The 21,602-nt window shown below is 37.9% G+C and overlaps 1 protein-coding gene across 1 annotated transcript in view; it reads right to left on the reverse strand.

Moving 5' to 3' along the window:
• Positions 1-1,254: 1,254 nt before the first annotated feature.
• Positions 1,255-21,602, reverse strand: part of IMPG2 (interphotoreceptor matrix proteoglycan 2) — a 79,392-nt gene continuing 59,044 nt past the window's right edge. Inside the window, exons 12-19 of the mRNA XM_032406432.1 lie at positions 15,448-15,751; positions 13,177-14,465; positions 12,350-12,569; positions 10,167-10,377; positions 8,448-8,636; positions 6,666-6,867; positions 6,119-6,198; positions 1,255-3,821 (exon numbers count right to left, since the gene is read on the reverse strand). Of these exons, the coding sequence (XP_032262323.1) occupies positions 3,809-3,821; positions 6,119-6,198; positions 6,666-6,867; positions 8,448-8,636; positions 10,167-10,377; positions 12,350-12,569; positions 13,177-14,465; positions 15,448-15,751 (2,508 nt within the window). The 3' untranslated portion in view covers positions 1,255-3,808. The remainder of the gene's footprint in view (positions 3,822-6,118; positions 6,199-6,665; positions 6,868-8,447; positions 8,637-10,166; positions 10,378-12,349; positions 12,570-13,176; positions 14,466-15,447; positions 15,752-21,602) is intronic.

A 21,602-nucleotide genomic window follows, 5' to 3' on the forward strand; every position in this document is an offset into this window, starting at 1 on the left:
TTACATGCTGGGGAATACAATGAGCTATGCTCCATTATTCATCACAGCTGGATTGTAAATGAGGAAGGCTGGTCCCACCCATTCCTACAGGGAATTGTTAGAGACATTTTAGAAAGAAAAAAAAAACTGACCCATATTTTTCTTGGTTAAAACATCTCATTTAATAAAGATAAGTTATTCTCCTAAATCAGCTATTTCCTTACGGAGTAAATATGTTGCCTTTTCTTCCCATTTCAAAATAAAAATGCGATTCACAGACTGATAGATGTCAGAGTATCCATTATTGAAAACATGGAAATGATACAATGAAACCAGCTGCCTAAAAATCATGAAATGGAAGGCAAACTTATAAAACAAGCATAACTAAATCAGGTATCCTTTGAGCCAACATATTTTTAAAGCCTACAAAAAGTACTTGTGAAGTTTCCATCTTTTTGTCAGAAGTACTATTGGGGCACCTGGGTGGCTCAGTCATTAAGCATCTGCCTTCGGCTCAGGTCATGATCCCAGGGTCCTGGGATCGAGCCCCACATCGAGCCCTACATTGGGCTCCCTGCTCTCCCTCTCTCACTCCCCCTACTTGTGTTCCCTCTCTCGCTGTGTCTCTCTCTGTCAAATAAATAAATAAAATCTTTAAAAAAAAAAGAAGTACTATTAAGTCAGGTTGTTCAACTACATTATAATTCACTATGTGGTAACAAAGGGGAGAGATAGGGGGAGCCGCCAACCCATAGTAACTAGATACTGGAGAAGAAAAAACAAAGAAGTGGGAATAAAACCAGGTAAAACCTACACTTGTTTTATTAAGTAGTAAATGGGACTTTAGGGCACATAAATGTGAACAAATACTCTTAAAATATTGCCATGGTGAGCGCTGTGAATTGTGCAAGACTGCTGAATCACAGATCTGTACCTCTGAAATAAATAATACATTATATGTTTAAAAAAAAAAAAAAGAAGAAGATTGCAGGAGGGGAAGAATGAAGGGGGGGAAATCGGAGGGGGAGATGAACCACGAGAGACTCTGGACTCTGAGAAACAAACTGAGGGTTCTAGAGGGGAGGGAGGTGGGGGGATGGGTTAGCCTGATGATGGGTATTAAAGAGGGCACGTATTGCATGGAGCACTGGGTGTTATATGCAAACAATGAATCATGGAACACTACATCAAAAACTAATGATGTAATGTATGGTGATTAACATAACATAATAATAAAAAAAATAAAAAGAAAAGAAAAAAAAAACATTGCCATGGTAGAAACTGAGTCTTATTTATCAAATAAATTCCCCTTCATCCAGACCCATGAAAACAGTAATGTGTATGTACACTCAGTTATAAAGGCTATATGTACAAGGCTCCAAAGCACTTTTTGAATCCAAAAAAAGTGTGAGTTATTCACCATGCACTTTTAGTGCTAACTGCATTTAATTGTTTTCAAATACGGTGATATTTTTATTAAATACTCTATTACTAGGTTAATGAGAATGTTCCAATAATCACACAACCTAAAGGAGAGTTTAGCCCTTATACTTTTACATGAATATGCCATTAAATTGCCTCAGGGAAAGCTCTTTTAAAAAGAAGCTCTTCCAGTGTCCTCTGCCATCAGAGCAATAGCTCCTTTAGCCCTCTGGATCTTCACCGTGGAAACTGCATTCTCTGATCTTTCCCACTGTGGTTCAGCTATATAAGAGTAGGGCAAAAGTCGTTATTCCTGGACTGAGGCCTCCAAGTCTCTCCCTGAGAGTGTGGGAATTGCCTTATTCTTCTATTTAATAGGTGTGGAGTAGACATTCATGTAGGGCTGAATGATTTGTTCTTGCACAAAAAGGTCATATAAAAGGGAATCAGAGACAAAGACATGTCAGAATTCTCAAATTCCCACTTTACTGCTTGGCTTCTGGAAAACAACGATCCTTCTTTAGCTCTTTTAATTTGTGCTTCTCCTAACTGTTCCATGTGGTGACTTGTCCACAGTTTCCTTTTATGCCCATCTAGATAGAACTCTGCCAGCAAGCAGACATTCAAATGGTTGCATTCTAGGGTTAATGTATGATAAAAACAAATCTTTACATTTAACACATATAAGTTTAGGAAAAAAATTTAAAACAGAAAAAAGTTAAACAAATCTTTGGAAGTTTTAGAAATAAAATTAAACATTTAGAAGTGGCAAATATCATTAACATTTATAATGTTTTAAAGATAATCATCAATTCCTTTTAAATGAGCCCAGTAGAAAATGTCCCAGCAGTGGCTTGTATCTACACTGAACTTGTAGAAAATCCATTAAGTGAGTAGGAAATGAAAAGAAATACCGAGATATGGGAACCTTCATACAAACACATACCATGCGTACTTTGCAAACTACCTGGATATCTTCTAGACTTTCAATAGCTTTACTGTGCCATTTACTCAGAGATTTAGTTTTGGGTGCCTCTATAATGAGTGACATCGGCAATCATCAAGTTAAAAAAAAAACAAGTGAACCAAGTATTTTATCTTATAGTCAATCTATCCTGGTTAGTTCTATCTGGTCAGAAAGAAATCGAAATGTTCAAGATTGTCTTTGGCAAACATGAAGACATCTAACATAAAATAACTATATCAATAATAAGCTATTTTTATATGCAATTTGATATTAAAAGTGAAGATTATTTGGCCCTCTCCTTGCCCCCTCCAAAGCTACCCATTCGAAAACATACTAGAGAGAAAGAGGAAAACTTCCATTTTCAACTAAGATTTATATAATATGTGGACATTTCCTACCTATATAATTTTTAAAAATTTTTAATTGCAATAAAATTCCTGTCATGTTTCATGTAAGCAGGAATGAATTTAGAAACGAGCTACTACATAAAGGAGAAGCAATGTAAACAAGCTAACCTACACTATGTGAGGTAGTTGGTGCTGCTTTCCAAATTAATATACCAGGAACTAGAGAAGATCCAGGACTTGCGTAGGACAACATGAGAGAGCAGACGAAGAGTCAGGGAGCCCATTAGCTCGACTCAGTCCACCCACCAATCGGCAAAGTATATTCTCAGTGCCAGGGCCTTGACCCAGTGCCCACTCCCTCCCTGTCCACATGATTAAATTCATCTGCAGTCTAACGGGAACCCATTAAACATTATACATATGTATTGTCCTTGACAACTAAAAAAAAGGATACTGACATACTTAACAAAAATGTGGTCTTGATTCACATGCTCAGGAAATTCAAAACTCTGGTAGAAAAATGACAAGCCTGACTCTATACTACAGCAAAAAGGTGGTTTTTTCTTCAGCAGTCTAATTGCCAAAAAAACAATATTTTTTATTTAGATGAGTGTCTGACTACAAACACTATTAAAACTACTTCAAAGGCTTCTCATTCCACCTAACAATAACAAACATGCTACAAAATATTCACTTACTAAACCTGCCTTCTCCTGTAAGAATCTCGCCTTATCTTCCTCCAGGAAAACCTGAGCCACAGTTACTCAGACACATCTTCAGAGATTCAGAAGCAGACAGCAAATGCAGCCTGAACTCCCAGGCCATTTTTCCCTTGTAGAATACTTTCCAGAACTCATACAGTTTTCAGTTTCTTTAAATACAGCTTTTGGTCTTTGTAGGTATAAAAACTGTCACATCTCTTACTACATTCTGAAATTTAGGCTAGAAAAAAAATTTGGTCCCCAAACTTAGTTTTTTAAGTGAAAATTCTTCTTCCAACAGAGTTCATAATCCAGGTTAATTATATGACATAGGTAGGAAGTGATCTCCATCTTCTCTAGGCTTCTGGTCAGTTTCAAAATACAAGTTTTGATTAAAGTTCTTCCCTTCCGTAAAAAAAAAAAAGAAAAAAGAAAGAAAGAAAAGAATTAATGGAAAAGGCAAGGATGCCCTAAAATGCACTTTTGTTGTAATACATCACCAAGCTATGTTCCTAAGATCACCAACACTTTCTATTTTCTTTCTTGGCAGGGAAGTTGTCCTGTGCTTTGCTGACTTAAAAAAACAAACAAGACAAACAAAAACAAGAAAAGAAACTCCACTCTGTCAAGACCATGTCATGCTTTTATGAATTCTAAATCAAGCCTACTAACATTTTCTTGGGCTACTCATAGACGAAAATGCTGAGACTAAGTGAAATTGAAAATGTCATATGGACTGCATACCTAACATTTTTTCAATGCTGTCTTCCCTCAATGAACATCCTTCTTAGGGTTACAGTGTCTGTGTGGACTTTCTTTTGTTTCACTGGATCTTCTTGTTTAAATCTTCTTTATTACATGGATTTATTTATTTATTTTATTTTTTGTATATTTCAATGGCAGTTACCATAAGGAACTGTAGCATGTAGTTAATCTGTGTGTCCCTAATTAGGCTCTCCTGAATCCTTTCTTTGGATGTCTTAGTCTAGGTGAAATGCATTTTTAATTCGGGGAACACATTCAAGCAGGTGGCTCTAAGGGGCTTATAAAGAGTCTTAGGAAACATCACTCATGTTCTTTCTATTGGATAACACTGAAATGAAGCCACAGGTCATCTGCTGGCTGGAGATGCAGGGAGGAGTAGGAGACCTGGTCTTCAAAAGGCAGACTCCCAGTATTACTGCTCTAACAGCATTCAGCAAGGTTGACAGCACCTCCCATGGACCAAGTCAGATGTTCAGAGATTTTTAAAGGAGTCTCCACCATGTACTTGGAATTTAAAAAGCATCTTCTTCAGGGGCGCCTGGGTGGCTCAGTCGTTAAGCATCTGCCTTCGGCTCAGGTCATGATCTCAGTGTGCTGGGATCGAGCCCTGCGTCAGGCTCCCTGCTCCGCACGGAGTCTGCTTCTCCCTCTCCCACTCCCCCTGCTTGTGTTCCCTCTCTCGCTGTGTCTCTCTCTGTCAAATAAATAAATAAAATCTTAAAAAAAAAAAAGAAAAAGCATCTTCTTCAGTTTCCTTAGGTTCCAATTAATCAGAGAAGAACCATGAGTGAGGGGCTGCCTATCGGAACAAAGGGATTCAGAGCAATGGGGCAGTGGCTCCCATCAGAGCCATGTGTGATCATGACCCTTCATCAATTTCTTCTGCAAGCATGCAGGAATTGCTCTGGTTTTTCTCTTCTAAAAGCCAGGTGAAGATATCTGGTGTCAGTGGAACCCATCCATGATGAAGTACCTTTTTGAGGGCAGCAGGACCAAATATCAAAGCCAAATTATATCTCACCCAATATACTCAATTAATGTCCATAATGGTCTCTTTACAAGATAGTTTATTTTTGTAACCTAAGTCTGGTTATGGATTCTGGGGAACAAAGAAAAATAGTTACAGACACTTGCCCAAAATGCATGCTGAGAAAAGCAAATGGAAAGAGAGTGAAATGTAAGATGAACTTGATAAAGGCAAGAGATATACCTTAATGAGATTTGTGTAATTCAAAGCATACTGACAAGTGTCTACAAAGATGGAAATGGAAGGATACATCAAAATATGTGAGGATTTATGGCTCAAGTGCTTTTCATAGGAACTGTCTATGAAAAAGATTGTATAGCATTAATCATAGGTGATAACTGTGGTGAAAGAGAGAAAATATGGCACAGTCCAGGAATCTCTAGGCCAGAACAGATAGTGTCTTAGTTTTAAATCTTCTTTGCCATTTGCTGTCATTGTGGTCTTAAGGCCCTTCGTCTCTCTGAGGTTTCCTCTCCTCATTTATAAAATATACAGGGGCGCCTGGGTGGCTCAGTCGGTTAAGCATCTGCCTTCAGCTCAGGTCATGATCCCGGGGTCCTGGGATTGAGCCCCATATTGGGTTCCCTGCTGAGCGGGGAGTCTGCTTCTCCCTCTGCCCCTCCCCCATCTCATGTGCGCTCTCTCCCTCCCTCCCTACCTCCCTCTCTCTCTCAAATAAACCAATAAAATCTTTTTTAAAATTTAAATACAAAACATTCAACTTAAAAAGCCATTATGAAGAATAAATGAAGTAATCTGTGTGGAAGCATATGAACTGTAAAGAACTCAACAAACATTGGTTATCACAAGAACCCATGCCATGTGGACGGGAATTATGTACTCACGCTAGTGCTTCTACTCTAAGGCACCCTGTTAGGAACCTGAGGAGGAGGCTGTAGCAAAAGCTTACATTTGATGTTCTCTCACAAAAGCTACAAATTCAGGATCACTGGCATACAGTTCCAATATTCTCATTCTTTCTTGAATTTCCTTAGAAAAGAAAAAGAGACCATACATTGTATTAGAAAAACCTTCTGGGCTATTCAGGGGAGAGCTATAGGAAAGAATGGCCTTTTCAGAGAAATGGGAGGTTTGGATATTGCAGGAATCACTCTGAAAAACCCAGACATATATTCCTAAGGAAGGGAGGGAGGAGAGAGAAAGCGTTTGCTAATAATGGAAAAAGAAACCACTAGGTGGAAAATGAGGTACAGCTCAGAATTATATACCTTCTGCGTACCACATTGCCTGGGAGATATCATGAGGAAAAAAAAACTGATAATGAAATATTTTTCATCCTTTCTTGAAGCCCATGTACATGCACGTGCATGCATGTGTGCATGCACACACACACGCGTGCATACACGAGTGCACACGCACGCATGCGCACACGCGTGCACACACACACACACCAGCAGCAGCAGCAGAGCAGCAACAAAAAAAGCAAAGTCTCCTACCTCACTGGAAAGCTCACTGTTCTCATACATTTGCCTGATTTCTTCCCTGCTCAGACCACCAATCATCTCTCCACCTGCAGAACTAGAGAAGGGGTGCTGAGGATAGGGTTTCTCATGCTGCTTGGGTCCGGCCACATGGCTTTCATACACAGGATTGTATTTAATAGCATTTTCAATGGATGCAAGGCTGTCGGGCTGCCTGCTGGAGTCACAAAAAAAAAAAAAAAGTATGGTTGGTTCAGGTTCTTCAGATGCTCAACTACTTAGAAGACTGTTTACCTGCAGCAAGATTTCTGTTGGGCAAGAAAAAGAGGTGGACTGGATACAAATGTGGGAAGGTGACTATGAAAAATCCAGATCAGGTGTTATCATGATCATCTCCCCAACTACATGGCAAGTACACTATGGAATTACTGTTTCATGTCTCATTCATCTTTATTTGCCCCACAATGATTATCAATAAATGTTGATGGGGAAATATGTCTGTCAATAGATAGTATTTCATTAAATGAATATGCCTCTATCATTCCCAGAGTATGCAAATCAAAATCAGTATGTAACCGTGTATCCGCACAGAGAATCTGATAGAAAATATATAGGGAGACCTCGGTGCAATTCAATTCAGATCTACAAATATTTACTGAGCATTGATTACATGCCTAGGATTATCCTCGATGCTATGACAGAAAGAGTTTGTTGGAACCCTGAATGAGATTACACTCTAATGCAAAGTCAGAGTCAATAAAAAGCGTAAGAACAATGATGAAAGTATGTCCTGGGTGCTCTAGGACCTAGGAGAGGTGACTCCTTAGCCACGCCAGAGGGTGAGGGAAGGTAACCTGAACCCGAAGCATAGCTCTTATAGACTCTAGAAGCACAGAAGCAGAGTACAAACAGGGATCACAAACACAGAATAACTAAAAAGTCTTTGAATCCCTAGCCTACTAAGTTGAGCAGGTTTTATTTCCCCCATTAATGAAGCTACTAAACAGAGAACCAGATTTCAGTTCTTGTCAGATTCCTACCCAGATTTAAAATCTGCCTAATTACAGGGCACCTGGATGGCTCAGTCATTTGAGTCTCTGACGCTTGGTTTCAGCTCAGGTCATGATCTCATGGGTGGTGAACTCGAGCCCCACAGCGGTCTCTGTGCTCAGCGGGGAGTCTGTTTAAGGATTCTCTCCCTCTGCTCCTCTACCCAGTCACACACGCGTGCACGCACGCTCTCTCTCAAATAAATAAATAAATCTTTTTTTAAAAAATAAATAAATAAATAAATTGAAATCTGGCTAATTACCACTGGAATGAGCCAAAAGGGACAAATTAACAGATCTGGTCCTTACACAAGGGCCTCACCTCATGTCCATCACACTTCTAACCATTCCCCATCACAAAACAAGCATTTTGGCCACATTCAACAATGCCATTCCTTCAGTGTGCCCATTGAGATTCATGGATGCCTCCCTGACTTTGCTCATGCTCATTCAATTAGCCACCCCCAGAGTAAACATCTACTCTTGTGTCCAGCTAAATATTATAACCATCATTAAAGCTTCTAAGACTCTCTTCCCAGGCAAAACAAATTTATCACTCATCTTATTCATACTGCTGCTTATGTTTGTTTCCAATCTGACATCCTTTAAGGACAGGGACCATGTTTTTATTCAACTTTATAGCTCTCCTCCACCCAGATCCTTATCCAATATTTGGCATATAATAAGTACAAAATAAATGAGTAAAAGGAACATTTTATTCCATTAGAGAGCAATTTTTCTTATTTACCTGATGGGCCTCTCTGTTTCTCTCCTAACATAATGAGCCTGAAGAGTCCTGACAAGGAAGAAGACAAGAGCCGAAGAGATGAGGACAAGTCCAACCACAGAGGCAATGGTGATGCCTATGACCAACGGTTCAGACACAAACTCCTCACAGTGTTCACCTCGGTACCACCAGTTCTCACCCACCCGGCATCTGTAATGAGAAGTGACAAAGTCTAAAAACAGAATCACTGTGTTGAAAACAACAGTGGCAGAACCTTCAGCGGGACTGGGGAAAGGTAGCATAATACATGCTGACCAAGTGAAGCTTCAATAAAGAAGTGAACATAGACGGGCGCCTGGGTGGCTCAGTTAAGCGTCTGCCTTCAGCTCAGCTCATGATCCCAGGGTCCTGGGATCGAGTCCCGCATCAGGCTCTCTGCTCAGCGGGGAACCTGCTTTTCCCTCTCCCTCTGCCTACTTGTGATCTCTCTCTCTCTGTCAAATAAATAAAATCTTTAAAAAAAATAATAAAAAATTTAAAAAAAAAAAGAAGTGAACATAACAGGTTCAATGATCACACAGTTTAAGGTTGTGATTAGTGCCTGGTACAAACCCAGTAGGTCCTCCCTGACTATTTGTAAATGACTACATAAAAGACTGACTAGACTTGAAGTGTTCTATTTAACTTCCTTATTTTAATTAACAAAAAAACAGACCTAGGAAGGAAATTGACTGAGATCACACAATTAGTCAGCAACAGATCTGGGTCTAGAACCCAGGTCTCCAGACTCCTAGTGTCCTTTCACCACACTGCATAGATGTTCCCTACCCCCCAGGCTCCAGACTTGTGCAAAAGTGTCTTCAATTCCAACAGCAGCAAGGAAATGACTGCTTTTCAAAATATTATTAATTTCTCTGAAAATCAAAAGACTATTTTTCTTCTGAGTTTTCTAGCTGAACTTTATACTTTTTCATACAGAAGAGTCTGGATCATTCCCCCCTATATCCTCTGTGTCTGGCATCTATAACATTTGCCCATCTTGACATTCATAAACCATCCTCTTATTCATTTTTCTCTGCTTATTCTCAGCATTCTCTCCTTTTACACCCACGTGACTAGTTATTGTGTGGTTCAGAAGTTGATTTGTTCTGTTTTGTTCAAGGAAAATGAGCAGGGGAAAATGGTTAGGCTACCTGAATCTGCTCATCTGTCTAATGGAGTTTCTTTGGTTCTGCCTTGTTAAAAAATGGATCTTAGGTACTTAAAATATATTTGTCACAATTTCAAAGACTTTAAATACTTGCTTTTCTTTATTTTCAAACACTCAGTAGGACCAAGGGAAAGCCACAGGCATTAAGAACATATCCAAGTAGACAACAAAGTTTCAGTGTGAAGTATTACTCTTAGCCTAAACCTAATTTGAGCACCAATTGCCTTATCATCACCACTAAGAACCAACACAAAGATCTCCACCTACTCTAATTAAGACACATTTAAATAATGTTTTTCTTACAGCATCTTGAAAGTATAAAATAAAATAACCAATTGAACTGGATATAATTCAGCTCTATTAATTGACCCAGTCTTCACATGAGAACTAGATGGTATCCATCTATTGCCTAGATATAACTTCTATAATAAATTTTTCTGTGATTATCCTAAAGTCATAGGTGTAGATCCATCTTCTTCCGAGGAAGTATTTATAACATTGGGAAACCAAAATCTCTAACTACAACATACCTACAAATGGCCCCATGTCCAGGCATAATGTCACATTTTCCATCATTCAAGCAGAAGTCAGGCTGTAGGTCACAGAGACTCTGACAGGGTAGTTCTTCCACACTCAAGTACCCAGGGTAGCATCTGCACTCTGCTTCTCCAGTCCAAGGGTTGACTAAACACTCAGAAAATTCATTGCATGCCTGAAACTTGCAAGGGTTGGCTTGATCACCTAAAACATAAAAACAAAACAAAACAAAACAAAACAAAAACCTAGAGAATCATACAAGAAAAGGCAAAACATAGGAACTGGGGTGCATGAAGCCCCTCCAGAAACACTTCCCCCACCTTCAAAGTACCAAGAGACAGCCCCCTTCCTGAACCATAAAATACACCATCACCACTTGGATTGAAGAGCTTTTGTCAAATCTCTCTGAAACCCAGAGCCAAAGCACAAAACCCAATGACCTGGGTAAGCTTTTTCATTTAGGGAGCATTTAGACACTTTAAAACCCATGCCATGTAATCGTCAATCTAAATTCAACACAGTTTTCATGTACTATTCATTTGCACCAACCCTAACCTACTATAGGCTACCTCTGTTCTATACATGAAGGTAAATGCCTTATCCCACAGTGAGAACAAATAGGAGACAGAGTCCAGAGAACTGATAGGAGCCTCAGGAGTGGGTATAACACAATCAGAGCAGCTAAGAACATGTGAGATTTGTGGAAGGCAATGTTAGAAAAATAAATCAGCCCTGTACCTCCTCAGGCTATTCCTAATAATATTTTGACTTCAGTAACTTTATTTTTCTTTGATTAGGTAAGAAAAAAATAAAAATTTTAAATAATTAGGATAATAACCAGTCAAAAATGATATAAGACATTGACCATGATGGGTCTTTCATCCCACTTGGTTCCACTATATGTTGTTCACTGGCGAATGGCAATCTGTGAATGGCAAATGATGACATAGATATGAAAGACAGATGAAATAGGTGGAAATAATCCATAGACTCATCTAGATGAAAAAGCATGATGTTCAGCCAAAAGGCTAAGGGGAGTTAAAAAAAAAATAAATAAAGAGTCTCTTTCCAGAGAATCTAATATGGTTTTGAGAATCACTGATTTCCTTGCTACTCTGGAGATTAAAGATACTTTGCACAAAGGCTTTAAGGCAAGAAAAGTTTCTTGAATCTGAGGAAGTAAAAACAAGCTAATCTGACTACAATATGATGAGCAAAGAAGTTAGTTTCATTGGATGACACTGGGGGGGAAATAGGGACCAGACCTTGTGGCTGTTGAACCAGGAAGCCAACTGAAGTATTTCAAGCAGGAAAGTGAAATAATCTGATGTTTTAGGCAGAGCACCCTGGCTGCTGTCTGGGAGAAGGGTAGGGGAGAGGTAGTAGGGAAACTGGTTCAAATGAGGGGTGATGAATGCTTGGCCTAGACTAGCAGCAGTCGAAAAAGAGAAGTACACAGATTTGAGATATATTTAGAATATTCAGAATCAACATAAGTTTGGGGGTAATGGAAACAGGTATCAGAATGGACTTCCCAGGTTTCTGACTTAAGTAGCTGAGTGGACATGGCTTTAATTTCTCAAGATGGTGAAGCTGACAGAAGGATTAGATTTAGTTAAAAGAGGGGGAGATATGGAAAACAAGAGCTCATTCTTAGATATCTTAAGTTTGATATACATAGGATACATCCAAATTGAGATCATCAAATACATAGTTAGATTTTGATTCTGGAGCTCAGACGATTTGCATATAAAAAATGTGGAGAATTACTGACATTTACATAAGACTTACAATAATGGAAATGGGTAAAACAGATTAGGAAAATAATATAGAAGGAAAGAGAGTCCAAAATCATTTGGACTTGGCAACTTAAGAGATGCAGCCAGAGCAGATCCAGTGGATAAGTAAAAGAGAGAGCTAGAGCTAGACGGAATAGGTAGAAAAGGGAATGGGAGGTGAACAAGATAATGCGTGTGAACAACCCTTTTAAAAAGAGAATGATATTGATGTCCTATGAAGAGATCATTTAATAATTAGCAAGATGTGGAGATTTTGCCTGACATAGTACCCTTTTTCCTTCAAGTAATTAATTCACCTTGACACAGTATAGAAGAAAATACACAAGAATATTCACTGGATTCCACTAAGAAACCATCATAGTATTCAATACCATTACCTGATTCCACATCAAGGGAGTATTTATCAATAGCCAAGTTCATGGTCTGGTAGGCAGTGGTGCAAAAGTCTTCCAGAATCATGTATACAGCATTGTTGACATTAGGAGGGACAGATTTCACGAACTTCATTCGGCTGTTTACCACAATACTGCCATTTCTAAAGTTCAGGATTTCTAAATTCTGGAACCCTGTGAGATTTGACTGGAGATAGGGAACCAGCTACAATAATGAAAAGTAGTCAGTTTATTTACAAGGTTTTGCATTTTGTTCAAAATATACCAACCCCCACCCAAAAAAACCAAGGATGAGCCCCTCCCCCATTTTTCCAAACTGTATTCTATTTACATTATTTAAACTGTTCATCAATAAAAGTATAAATTTTGAATTATTTGAGAGTCAAGAGATTTTCATGGTGATATTTAGGAACCCATGGAACTCAGACAATTTTAGATAGCCAGGGAGTTTATTCTCTCTGTTTCACTAAAGAATCACAACAGTGAAGGTATCATAAGTACCTACCAAAACACTGGTCTCACAGTAACATGTGAAAAGAAATTTTAAACTTGTTTCAGTCCCATAATTGATGGAATACAATCTTCAGTATCTAAGTTAGTACATCACCCTCATACCATATTTGTGTTTTCCATTTCTTATATCTATCTGTCTTATTGTTTTCCTACCAAAGCTAGGCCATGACACTATTTGTAAATGAAATGTCCACAACAGACCACATTTTCATTGGCTCAGATCTTACGTGTTTAGGGGAAAGAGGGTTAGTTCATACATGATTATTCACTAATGCCCATGTTTCACTTCTAGTGCTTACCAGTTCCAAAAATCTTTGCTCCAGTGCTTTATATTCCAAAGAGTTTTTATTAAACAGATCTTCTGAAAACAGCATGTTTGTCACTCGGAGGCTGAAGAAAACCAACAAAGCTCCTGCAGTCTGGGTATGACTCAAGTCACCTCCTTCCGTGGGCTGCACCACAATAGCCCTCTCTGTGGAGTGAACATTTGTAGACATTTCCACATAACTACCAACCTTGCCATTTTCCTCCGGGATTAGCTCAGGCTGATTGAAATCTGTGCCTATCCAGTCCAGTTCTAATGAAATATCCTGAACACCCATAATTACTTCATCCTCTAGCAGGGTGGAGCTTGTCGTTGGAGACAATTTGGTAGACTGTGTCATGGAAGATTTCAACCAGAGCTTGTCAGTACTCTGTGGTGTACTTGCCAATGTGTCTCTAGACAATTTCCCTAGGGAAGAAGTTCCTGCCCAAAATACCTCTGATTCTGGCAATATGGTCCCCAAATGTTGCATATCTGGCTTCATTACTGAAACCTCGTTGTCAAACCATTCGTGCTTGGATGACTCTGTAGTTTGTTCCATATCCTCCTTTAGAAATGGTAGCTCTGGTTTATCAGTAGAAGCAGAGATTGCTATAGATGTCAGTAGAAGAGGTGCATTGGTAACTGAGTAATAATCTATGTCAGGTACCTCTGATATTTCCTTGGAGAGAATTAGAGATGCAGATTGAGTTGTGGTCTCTGCAAAGATGGGCATAGTAGGTCCACCAATGAGCTCTTCCTCTGCAAACTTTGTGGATCTATCAAAATGCCCATATTTTAAATAGTCAATACTTTGCCCTGTAGAATCTATTTTGTCATCTATAACTAATTTCTCATCTATACCCTCAGTTGGCGAAAGCGACTCCTGATCTTCAAGCCATGACTTAGACAGTGGTTCAGAACTCTTCTCTAATGAAGTCTCACTCCATGGCCAAGTAATCTGATCTACCTTTTGCCCAGACCCTGAACCTAAACCACTCTCATATATAAACTCTTTTTCTATGGATGTGTCTGGCATCAAAGTGTTCACTTCTAATTGGTCTTTGACTTTGGAGGCCAAAGAGTCCAAGCCAGAAGGTATAGTTACTTCTTTAGTAAGAAGATCTACAGTGACAGATGAGGTCAGATATGGTGAGGATGTCAAAGACACTCCAGAGTCTTCCACAGATGGTATTGTTTCCTTTGGCACTGGGTGAGTGAATGGACTTGAAGGCAATTGATGAACAGAAAGAAAATCTTCTGACCCTTCAACTTTGATTAATCCTAAAAATAAAGTTTTCCATTAATTAATCTACAGAGTTGTCAAAATGTATTTCTAGTCCTCCTAATAAAGCCAGCTACTTATGTTTTTTTCTCATTAAGTTAGGAGATATAGTTGCTGATTTTTACTCTGATAAATTAGCAAGCAAGAACTCATTATGTTTTTGTGATATAGTACAACCACTCATGAATATACCCCTCTTCCCTGAGGATAATAAGATCTCAGCTATTGAATTAATTCATCTTCAAACACTTGATTTTTTTATTCCATGGAAATAAAGAACTGTTGGTAACCATATTGACAACAAAGACTGAATCTAGTGGAAACCAAGGGAGGAAATTTTGTCTTTGAATTCCCATTTCCTAATTATGTTTATTGCCCATCATCCTCCAAATTCACCCAATGTTTAAAATCTTGGACTCATTATTTATATATTTGTTCAACTTCCTCTTTCACTATATACTCCATTCATAAGTCACATTGACTTTTCCTTTCCTCCACAACATCTAAATCATCTACTTGATTTTCATTTCTTAATCTCTGCTGTAGCTACCCTAGTTCAGTTCTCCCTTTCTCAAGCCTAATGCAAGTTAAAATCTCTATACTTGGCCCCCACAATCAATCCTATTAAAAGCTACTATAATAATCTTCTTTGATGTTGTTTATCACTATAATATTCAAGTAAATAAAGTAGTTCTTCAATAGTAATTTAATTATGTATTCTTTAATAGGATGTTCAAAATATCTATTAATTGATCCCCATCCCAGCCCACCAAGTTCATTTCTTATTATTTACCTATTTGGAATCTCCATTCCAACCAATTAAATCTGACCATTCCCTCTCTCACATGGCTTTCTCAAGACATTTCCTCCTAATAGATGCTACCATGCTTTTCTATTAACCCTAGTCTCTTTCTCTCTTCAAAACCCTGTCATCTGATACAATAAAGTAAAAAAGTATGAAAAGTAATTAGAATCCCTTACCATCTTCTAGTATGTGAGATCCAGAAGTCTTTTCCTTAGAAACCACAGGCAAGCCAGTCTGAAGCACTGCTGGGGTGACAGAATGAAGAGTCAAGCTGCTAACGTCTAAAACCTCTGGGGAAGAACTGAGGCCCACCTTCGAGGGAAAGGCTAATTTGAGTGTAGACACTAAATCACCCAAAGGGCTTTCTGACCAGAGTTCCCTGCCAGTGGTTGAGGGAGGACCAGAGCTGAAATCAAGTGGTGAAATACTGCTGGTGGTAGATTCATCTGCTGAGGGCCATTCAGCTTGAACGGTATTATCCTGGGGGGAAAAAAAGGCTAAATCATATCATACATAAAAGAAACACATAAAAAAATGATTTCAAATATCACCTATGTATACACATCCCTGGATTTTCTAGGGACACAGAGACAATGTAATATTGGTGGGGAGGAGGGTGGGAACATGGGCTCTAGAATCAAACAGAGCTCTCATCAAATCCCTATTCAACCCATATACTAGTTTAAAAATCTAGAGAAAAGTCATGTACCTCTTGAATCACATCTGTAAATTGGGGAGAGATGAGATAATATATTCAAAAGATTCTTTGTGGGAAAAAACTTATCTTGTTTTAGACAGTCCCTTATTATGTCTTATTAGCTTAAATACTCTAAATACATAATTACTAATATCTATAATTTGATGTCAAAGACCTAAGCACATTGCCCCAGCAGGAAAGAACAATTAGCAATTTTATTAATCATTCTGAAAGGTATTTAAGTACTTAAGGTTTTTCCTTTTGGTAAGAAATGTCACCACATCAAAATGTGGTCTGGCTACCTCAAAGGAATAGCAACATCTATGAAATGGCATCACACTTACAAAATACAATTTTCTCTTTCTAGTGACTTTTTACTAATATAGTAATATAGTACTAATCCTACCTTAAAATTTAACTTCAGGAATAGAAAAGTAGACAGAAACACAATCCTTGAACATGCTAATTATTTAATCATATGAAGACAAGTCTACACAAAAAAGTTTAGTGGTGATCCTAATAGGTAAAATGGCCATGGAATTTGGTGAGAGTTTATATACTTCAATCTATGTTGAGTTATAAGTAACAAAAAATAAAAAGTGCCATATGTAAAGAAGAAATTCATAAAATATTTCCTGGGTGAAAACTGAAAAAGGAAAATAGAAAAGAACAATCATTCTTTACCTTAATAGCATTAAAACCACATGGAAGCTTTTTAAAAACACCAATGTCCAAGCCTCACACCCCAGAGATCCTAACTTAATTGCTTGTGGGTAGGACCCAGACATGGTACTTTTAAAATACCCCCATAGAGGATACAGGCTGATCGTGTTCTGCCTATAGTATTACAGGCTGGGTTTCTAAAATACTTCTTTAGTTGTTGAATTGTTATATTTTCTGTTAGGTAGACCCTTTAAGAAATCTCCCGGTGTTGGGTCTAAGATGTCGACATAGGAAGATACTGAACACACCTCCTCCTACTGACACAACAAATCTACAGCTACATATGGAATAATTTCCTCTGAAAAAAATCTTAAAAACTAGATGAACAGCATCTCCACAACAAAAAATAAAAGAGCCACACTGATTTTGGTAGGAGAGGCAGAGATATGCTCTCACCAAAAACCCCACCCAAAGAGTTGCAATCCACAATCGGAATGAAATCTCAAAAACATGGAACTCTTCCCTGAGGAGCAAGGAGTTTGTGCCCCACATTAGGCACCTCAGCCCTTGGATCTGGCACCTGAGAGATCAGCCCCTAAAACATAAAACCATCAGGGATTATGTCCAGAACTGTAGGGAATGGAGAACCTGCCCTTAAAGGACTTACTTACAGACTTGCTTGCCCTAGGACCCAGTGCAAAAGCAGCAATATGTTTGTTCATTTGTTTCGGAGAGAGTTTTTGATCTTTTTTTTAATTGAAGTATCGTTAACAAACAATATTATGTTAGTTTTAGGTGTAAAACATAGTGATTCTACAACTCTATACATTATGCTATGTTCACAAGTGTAGCTACCATATGTCACCACACAATGCTATTAAAATATCATTAACTATATTCCCTATACTGTACCTTTCATCCTCATGACTTATTCATTCCATAGCTGGAAGCCTTCCTTCTCTCTGATAACCACCCATAGCCCTACCATCCTCCCCTCTGATAACTACCAGTTTGTTCTCTGTATTGATGGGTCTGTTTCTGTTTTTTTGTTGTTGTTGTTTATTTATTCATTTGCATGTGTGTGTATGTGTCCATTTAGATTCCACATAAAGTGAAATCACATGGTATTTGTCTTTCTCTGTCTGACTTACTTCACTTAGCATAATACCCTTTAGGTCCAACCATGTTGTTGCAAACGGCAAGATCTCATTCTTTTTATGCTGAATAATATTCCGCAGCATATATATACACCACATCTTTTTATTCATCTTTTGATGGACACTTAGGTTGCCTCCATATCTTGGCTATTGGAAATAATGCTTCTATAAACATGGGGGTGCATATATCTTTTTGAATTAGTGTTTTCATTTTCTTTGAGTAAATACCCAGTAGTGGATTTTATGGTATTAAAAGCAGAAGTTTGAAAAGTGTCTAGATGATATGTGAAGGAGACACAATAACCCTAACGCAAATGCCCAAAAAGGAAGGAACTTGTTAGGGCTTTCTCTAAAGACAGAAGCACTGGCAGGTATAATTTTTGCAATTTCACTCTACCTACCAATGCTGGTGCTGGTGAGTGCCATTTTGGCAATCTCCCCCTCCAACCTGCTAGCACATGTGGGGCTCTCATTCCACATCACAGCACATCACAGCCAGCCAGGCAAGCACCACCCCACACCCCATGCCACAGCCAAGCCATAGCCAGCCAGCCAAGTGCCACATCCTCCCCAACCCCCCATCCCTGCCAAAAATATATCTCAGACAGCCTGGGCAAGAACCCCACCCAACCACTCCCACTACAGCTCAGCCACACCACAGTCAGAGGGTGCACACAGCCCACACAGGGGAAACCCAGAGAGCACCTGGCTCTGGTGGCCAGAGGAGGATTGTGTTTCTGGCCCCCATGGGTCATCCCCTACATAAGACCACTCCAACAAGACTCATATAGGGGAGGTAGTTGTTTCATCTAATGCATAGAAACAAACACAAAGAATCAGATAAAATGAGAAGGTAGAGGAATATGTTCTGAATGAAAGAACAAGACAAAACCTCAGAAAAAGATCTTAATGAAATGAAGATAAGTAATCTACCTGATAAAGAGTTCAAAATAATATTCATAAAGATGCTTACCAAACTCAGAAGAATGGATGTGCACAGAAAGAACTTCAACAGAGACAAAACATAAGAAAGTACCAAACATAAGTCATAGAACTGAAAAATACAATAACTACACTGAAAAGTACATTACAGGAGTTCAGCAACAGCAAACTGGAAGAAGCAGAAAAACAGATCAGCAAGATAGAAAACAAAGCAATGGAACTCACCCAAACAGAGCAACAAAAAGAAAAAATAATTTTAACAAGTGAAAATCCCTTAAAGGACCTATGGGACAATATCAAATGGAATAATATACACATTATACAGGCCCCAGAAAGAAAAGAGAGAGAAAAAGAGGTAGAAAACTTATTTGAATAAATAATGGCTGAAAAATTCTCTACTCTAGGAAGGAAACAGACATTTAGGTCCAGGAAGCCAGAGAATTCCAAAAAAGATAAATCCAAAGAGCTCTACACCAAGACACACTATAATTGAAATGTCAAAAGATAAAGATAAAGAAAGACTCCTAAGTGCAGCATAAGAAAAAAGAACTTACTACATGCAAGGGAAACCCTATAAGGCTATCAACAGATATTTTAGCAGCAACTTTGCAAGCCAGAAAGTGGTAGCATGAAATTCTCAAAGTACTTTAAGGAAAGAATATTCACCCACAGTGAGATTATTATTCAGAACAGAGGTAAAGAAAAGAGTTGTCCAGATAAGCAAAAGCTAAAGGAGTTTATCACCACTAAACAGGTCTTACAAGAAATATTAAAGAGACTTCTTTTAGCTGAAAAGAAATGACACTGATTAATGACAAGAAATCATGCAAAAGTAAAAATCTCATAGGAAAAGTTAAACATATTATAAAAGTAATGGATTAATCACTTATAAAGCTAGTATAAGGGACAAAAGTAGTAAAATTAACTAAAACTACAATAATTAGTTAAGGGATACATAAAATAAAAAGATGTAAATGTGGTATCAAAAACATAAAACATGGGGGAGGTTAAAAATGTAGAGTGTTGAAAGTATTCAAATTTAAGTTGCTATCAACTTAAAATAGACTGTTTTATATATATATATGTTATATATATAACATATATATATAACATTTATATATATAACATATATATATAGCATTTATATATATATAACATATATATATAACATTTATATATATAGAATGATACATGTGAACCTCATAGTAATCACAAAGCAAAAATTTATACTAAGTACACAAAAGAAAATTAGAAAGGAATCTATTTGGCTGTAAGTATAGTCAAAATAATTTGTTAATGAATACAATATAAAAAGAGGTAAACTGTAACATCAAAAACCAAAAGTGGGGAGGGGAGCAAAAGGATAGTTTTTGTATGCCATTGAAGTTAAGTTAATAGACTGTTATAACTCTAAGATGCTCTATGTAAGCCTCATGGTCACCACAAAGCAAAAACCTACAGTAGATACACAAAAGAAAAAGAAAAGAGAATCAAAGCATACACTATGGAAAACAATCAATTCACAGAGGAAAACACCAAGACAGAAACAAAGAAACAAGGGAATTACAAAAGGGTCAGAAAACAATAAGATGGTAGAAATAAGTCCTTACTTATCAAGTTACTCTGAATGTAAATGGATTAAATTCCCCCTTCAAAGGGCAGAAATTGACTAAAAGTATAAAAAATAAGACCCAACTATATGCTGTTTACAACAGACTTACTTCAGTTAAAGACACATAAAGGCTCAAAGTGAAGGGATAAAAAAAAATATTCCATACAAATAGAAAACAAACCAGCAGTAGCTATACTCATATCATACAAAATAGACTTTAATTCAAAAACTGTAACAAGAGACCAATAAGGTCATTATGTAATAATAAAGAGCTCAGTTCATCAAGAGGACATAACAATTGTAAATATAATGGCACCCAACATTGGAGCACTTAAATATATAAAGCAAATATGAACAGATCTGAAAGTAGGGATGGATAACAATACAATAATAGGGGACTTCAACATCCCCACTTTGAACAATGGCTAGATAATCCAGAGAGAAAATCAATAAGAAAATGATGGACTTGTGCGCTCGAGAAGAATGAGTATTCTGTTGTTTTAGGGTGGAATGTTCTGTAAATATCTATGAGGTCCATCTGGTCCAGTGTGTCATTCAAAGCTCTTGTTTCTTTGTTGATTTTCTGCTTAGATGATCTGTCTATCACTGAAAGTGGAGTATTGAGGTCTCCCACAATTAACGTATTGTTATCAATATGACTCTTTATTTTGGTTAATAGTTGGCTTATGTAGTTGGCTGCTCCCATGCTGGGGGCACAGATATTTACAACTGTTAGATCTTCTTGTTGGATAGATCCTTTAAGAATGATATAGTGTCCTTCTGTGTCTCTAACTACAGTCTTTAGCTTAAAATCTAGTTTGTCTGATACAAGGATTGTTACCCCAGCTTTCTTTGGAGGTCCATTGGCATGGAAGATGGCTCTCCATCCCTTCATTTTCAGTCTGGATGTATCTTTAGGTTTGAAATGAGTCTCTTGTAGACTCATATGGATATGGATGGGTCCTGTCTTTTTAGCCAATCTGCAACCCTTAGCTGTTTTATGGGAGCATTTAGGCCGTTCACGTTGAGAGTGATTATTGAAAGATATGAATTTATTGTCATCATGTTGCCTGTGAAGTTCTTGTTTCTATAGATTGTCTCTGTAAATTTCTGTTCTATATCACTCTTAGGGTCTTTCTCCTTTTATATAACCCCCTTTAATATTTCTTGCAGGGCTGGCTTAGTGGTCACATATTCTTTCAGTTTCTGCTGGTCTTGGAAGTTCTGTACCTCTCCATCCATTCTAAGTGACAGCCTTGC

The sequence above is a fragment of the Phoca vitulina genome, unplaced genomic scaffold, assembly GCF_004348235.1.
Source record: "Phoca vitulina isolate PV1807 unplaced genomic scaffold, GSC_HSeal_1.0 scaffold8, whole genome shotgun sequence".
Lineage (NCBI taxonomy): Eukaryota > Metazoa > Chordata > Mammalia > Carnivora > Phocidae > Phoca > Phoca vitulina.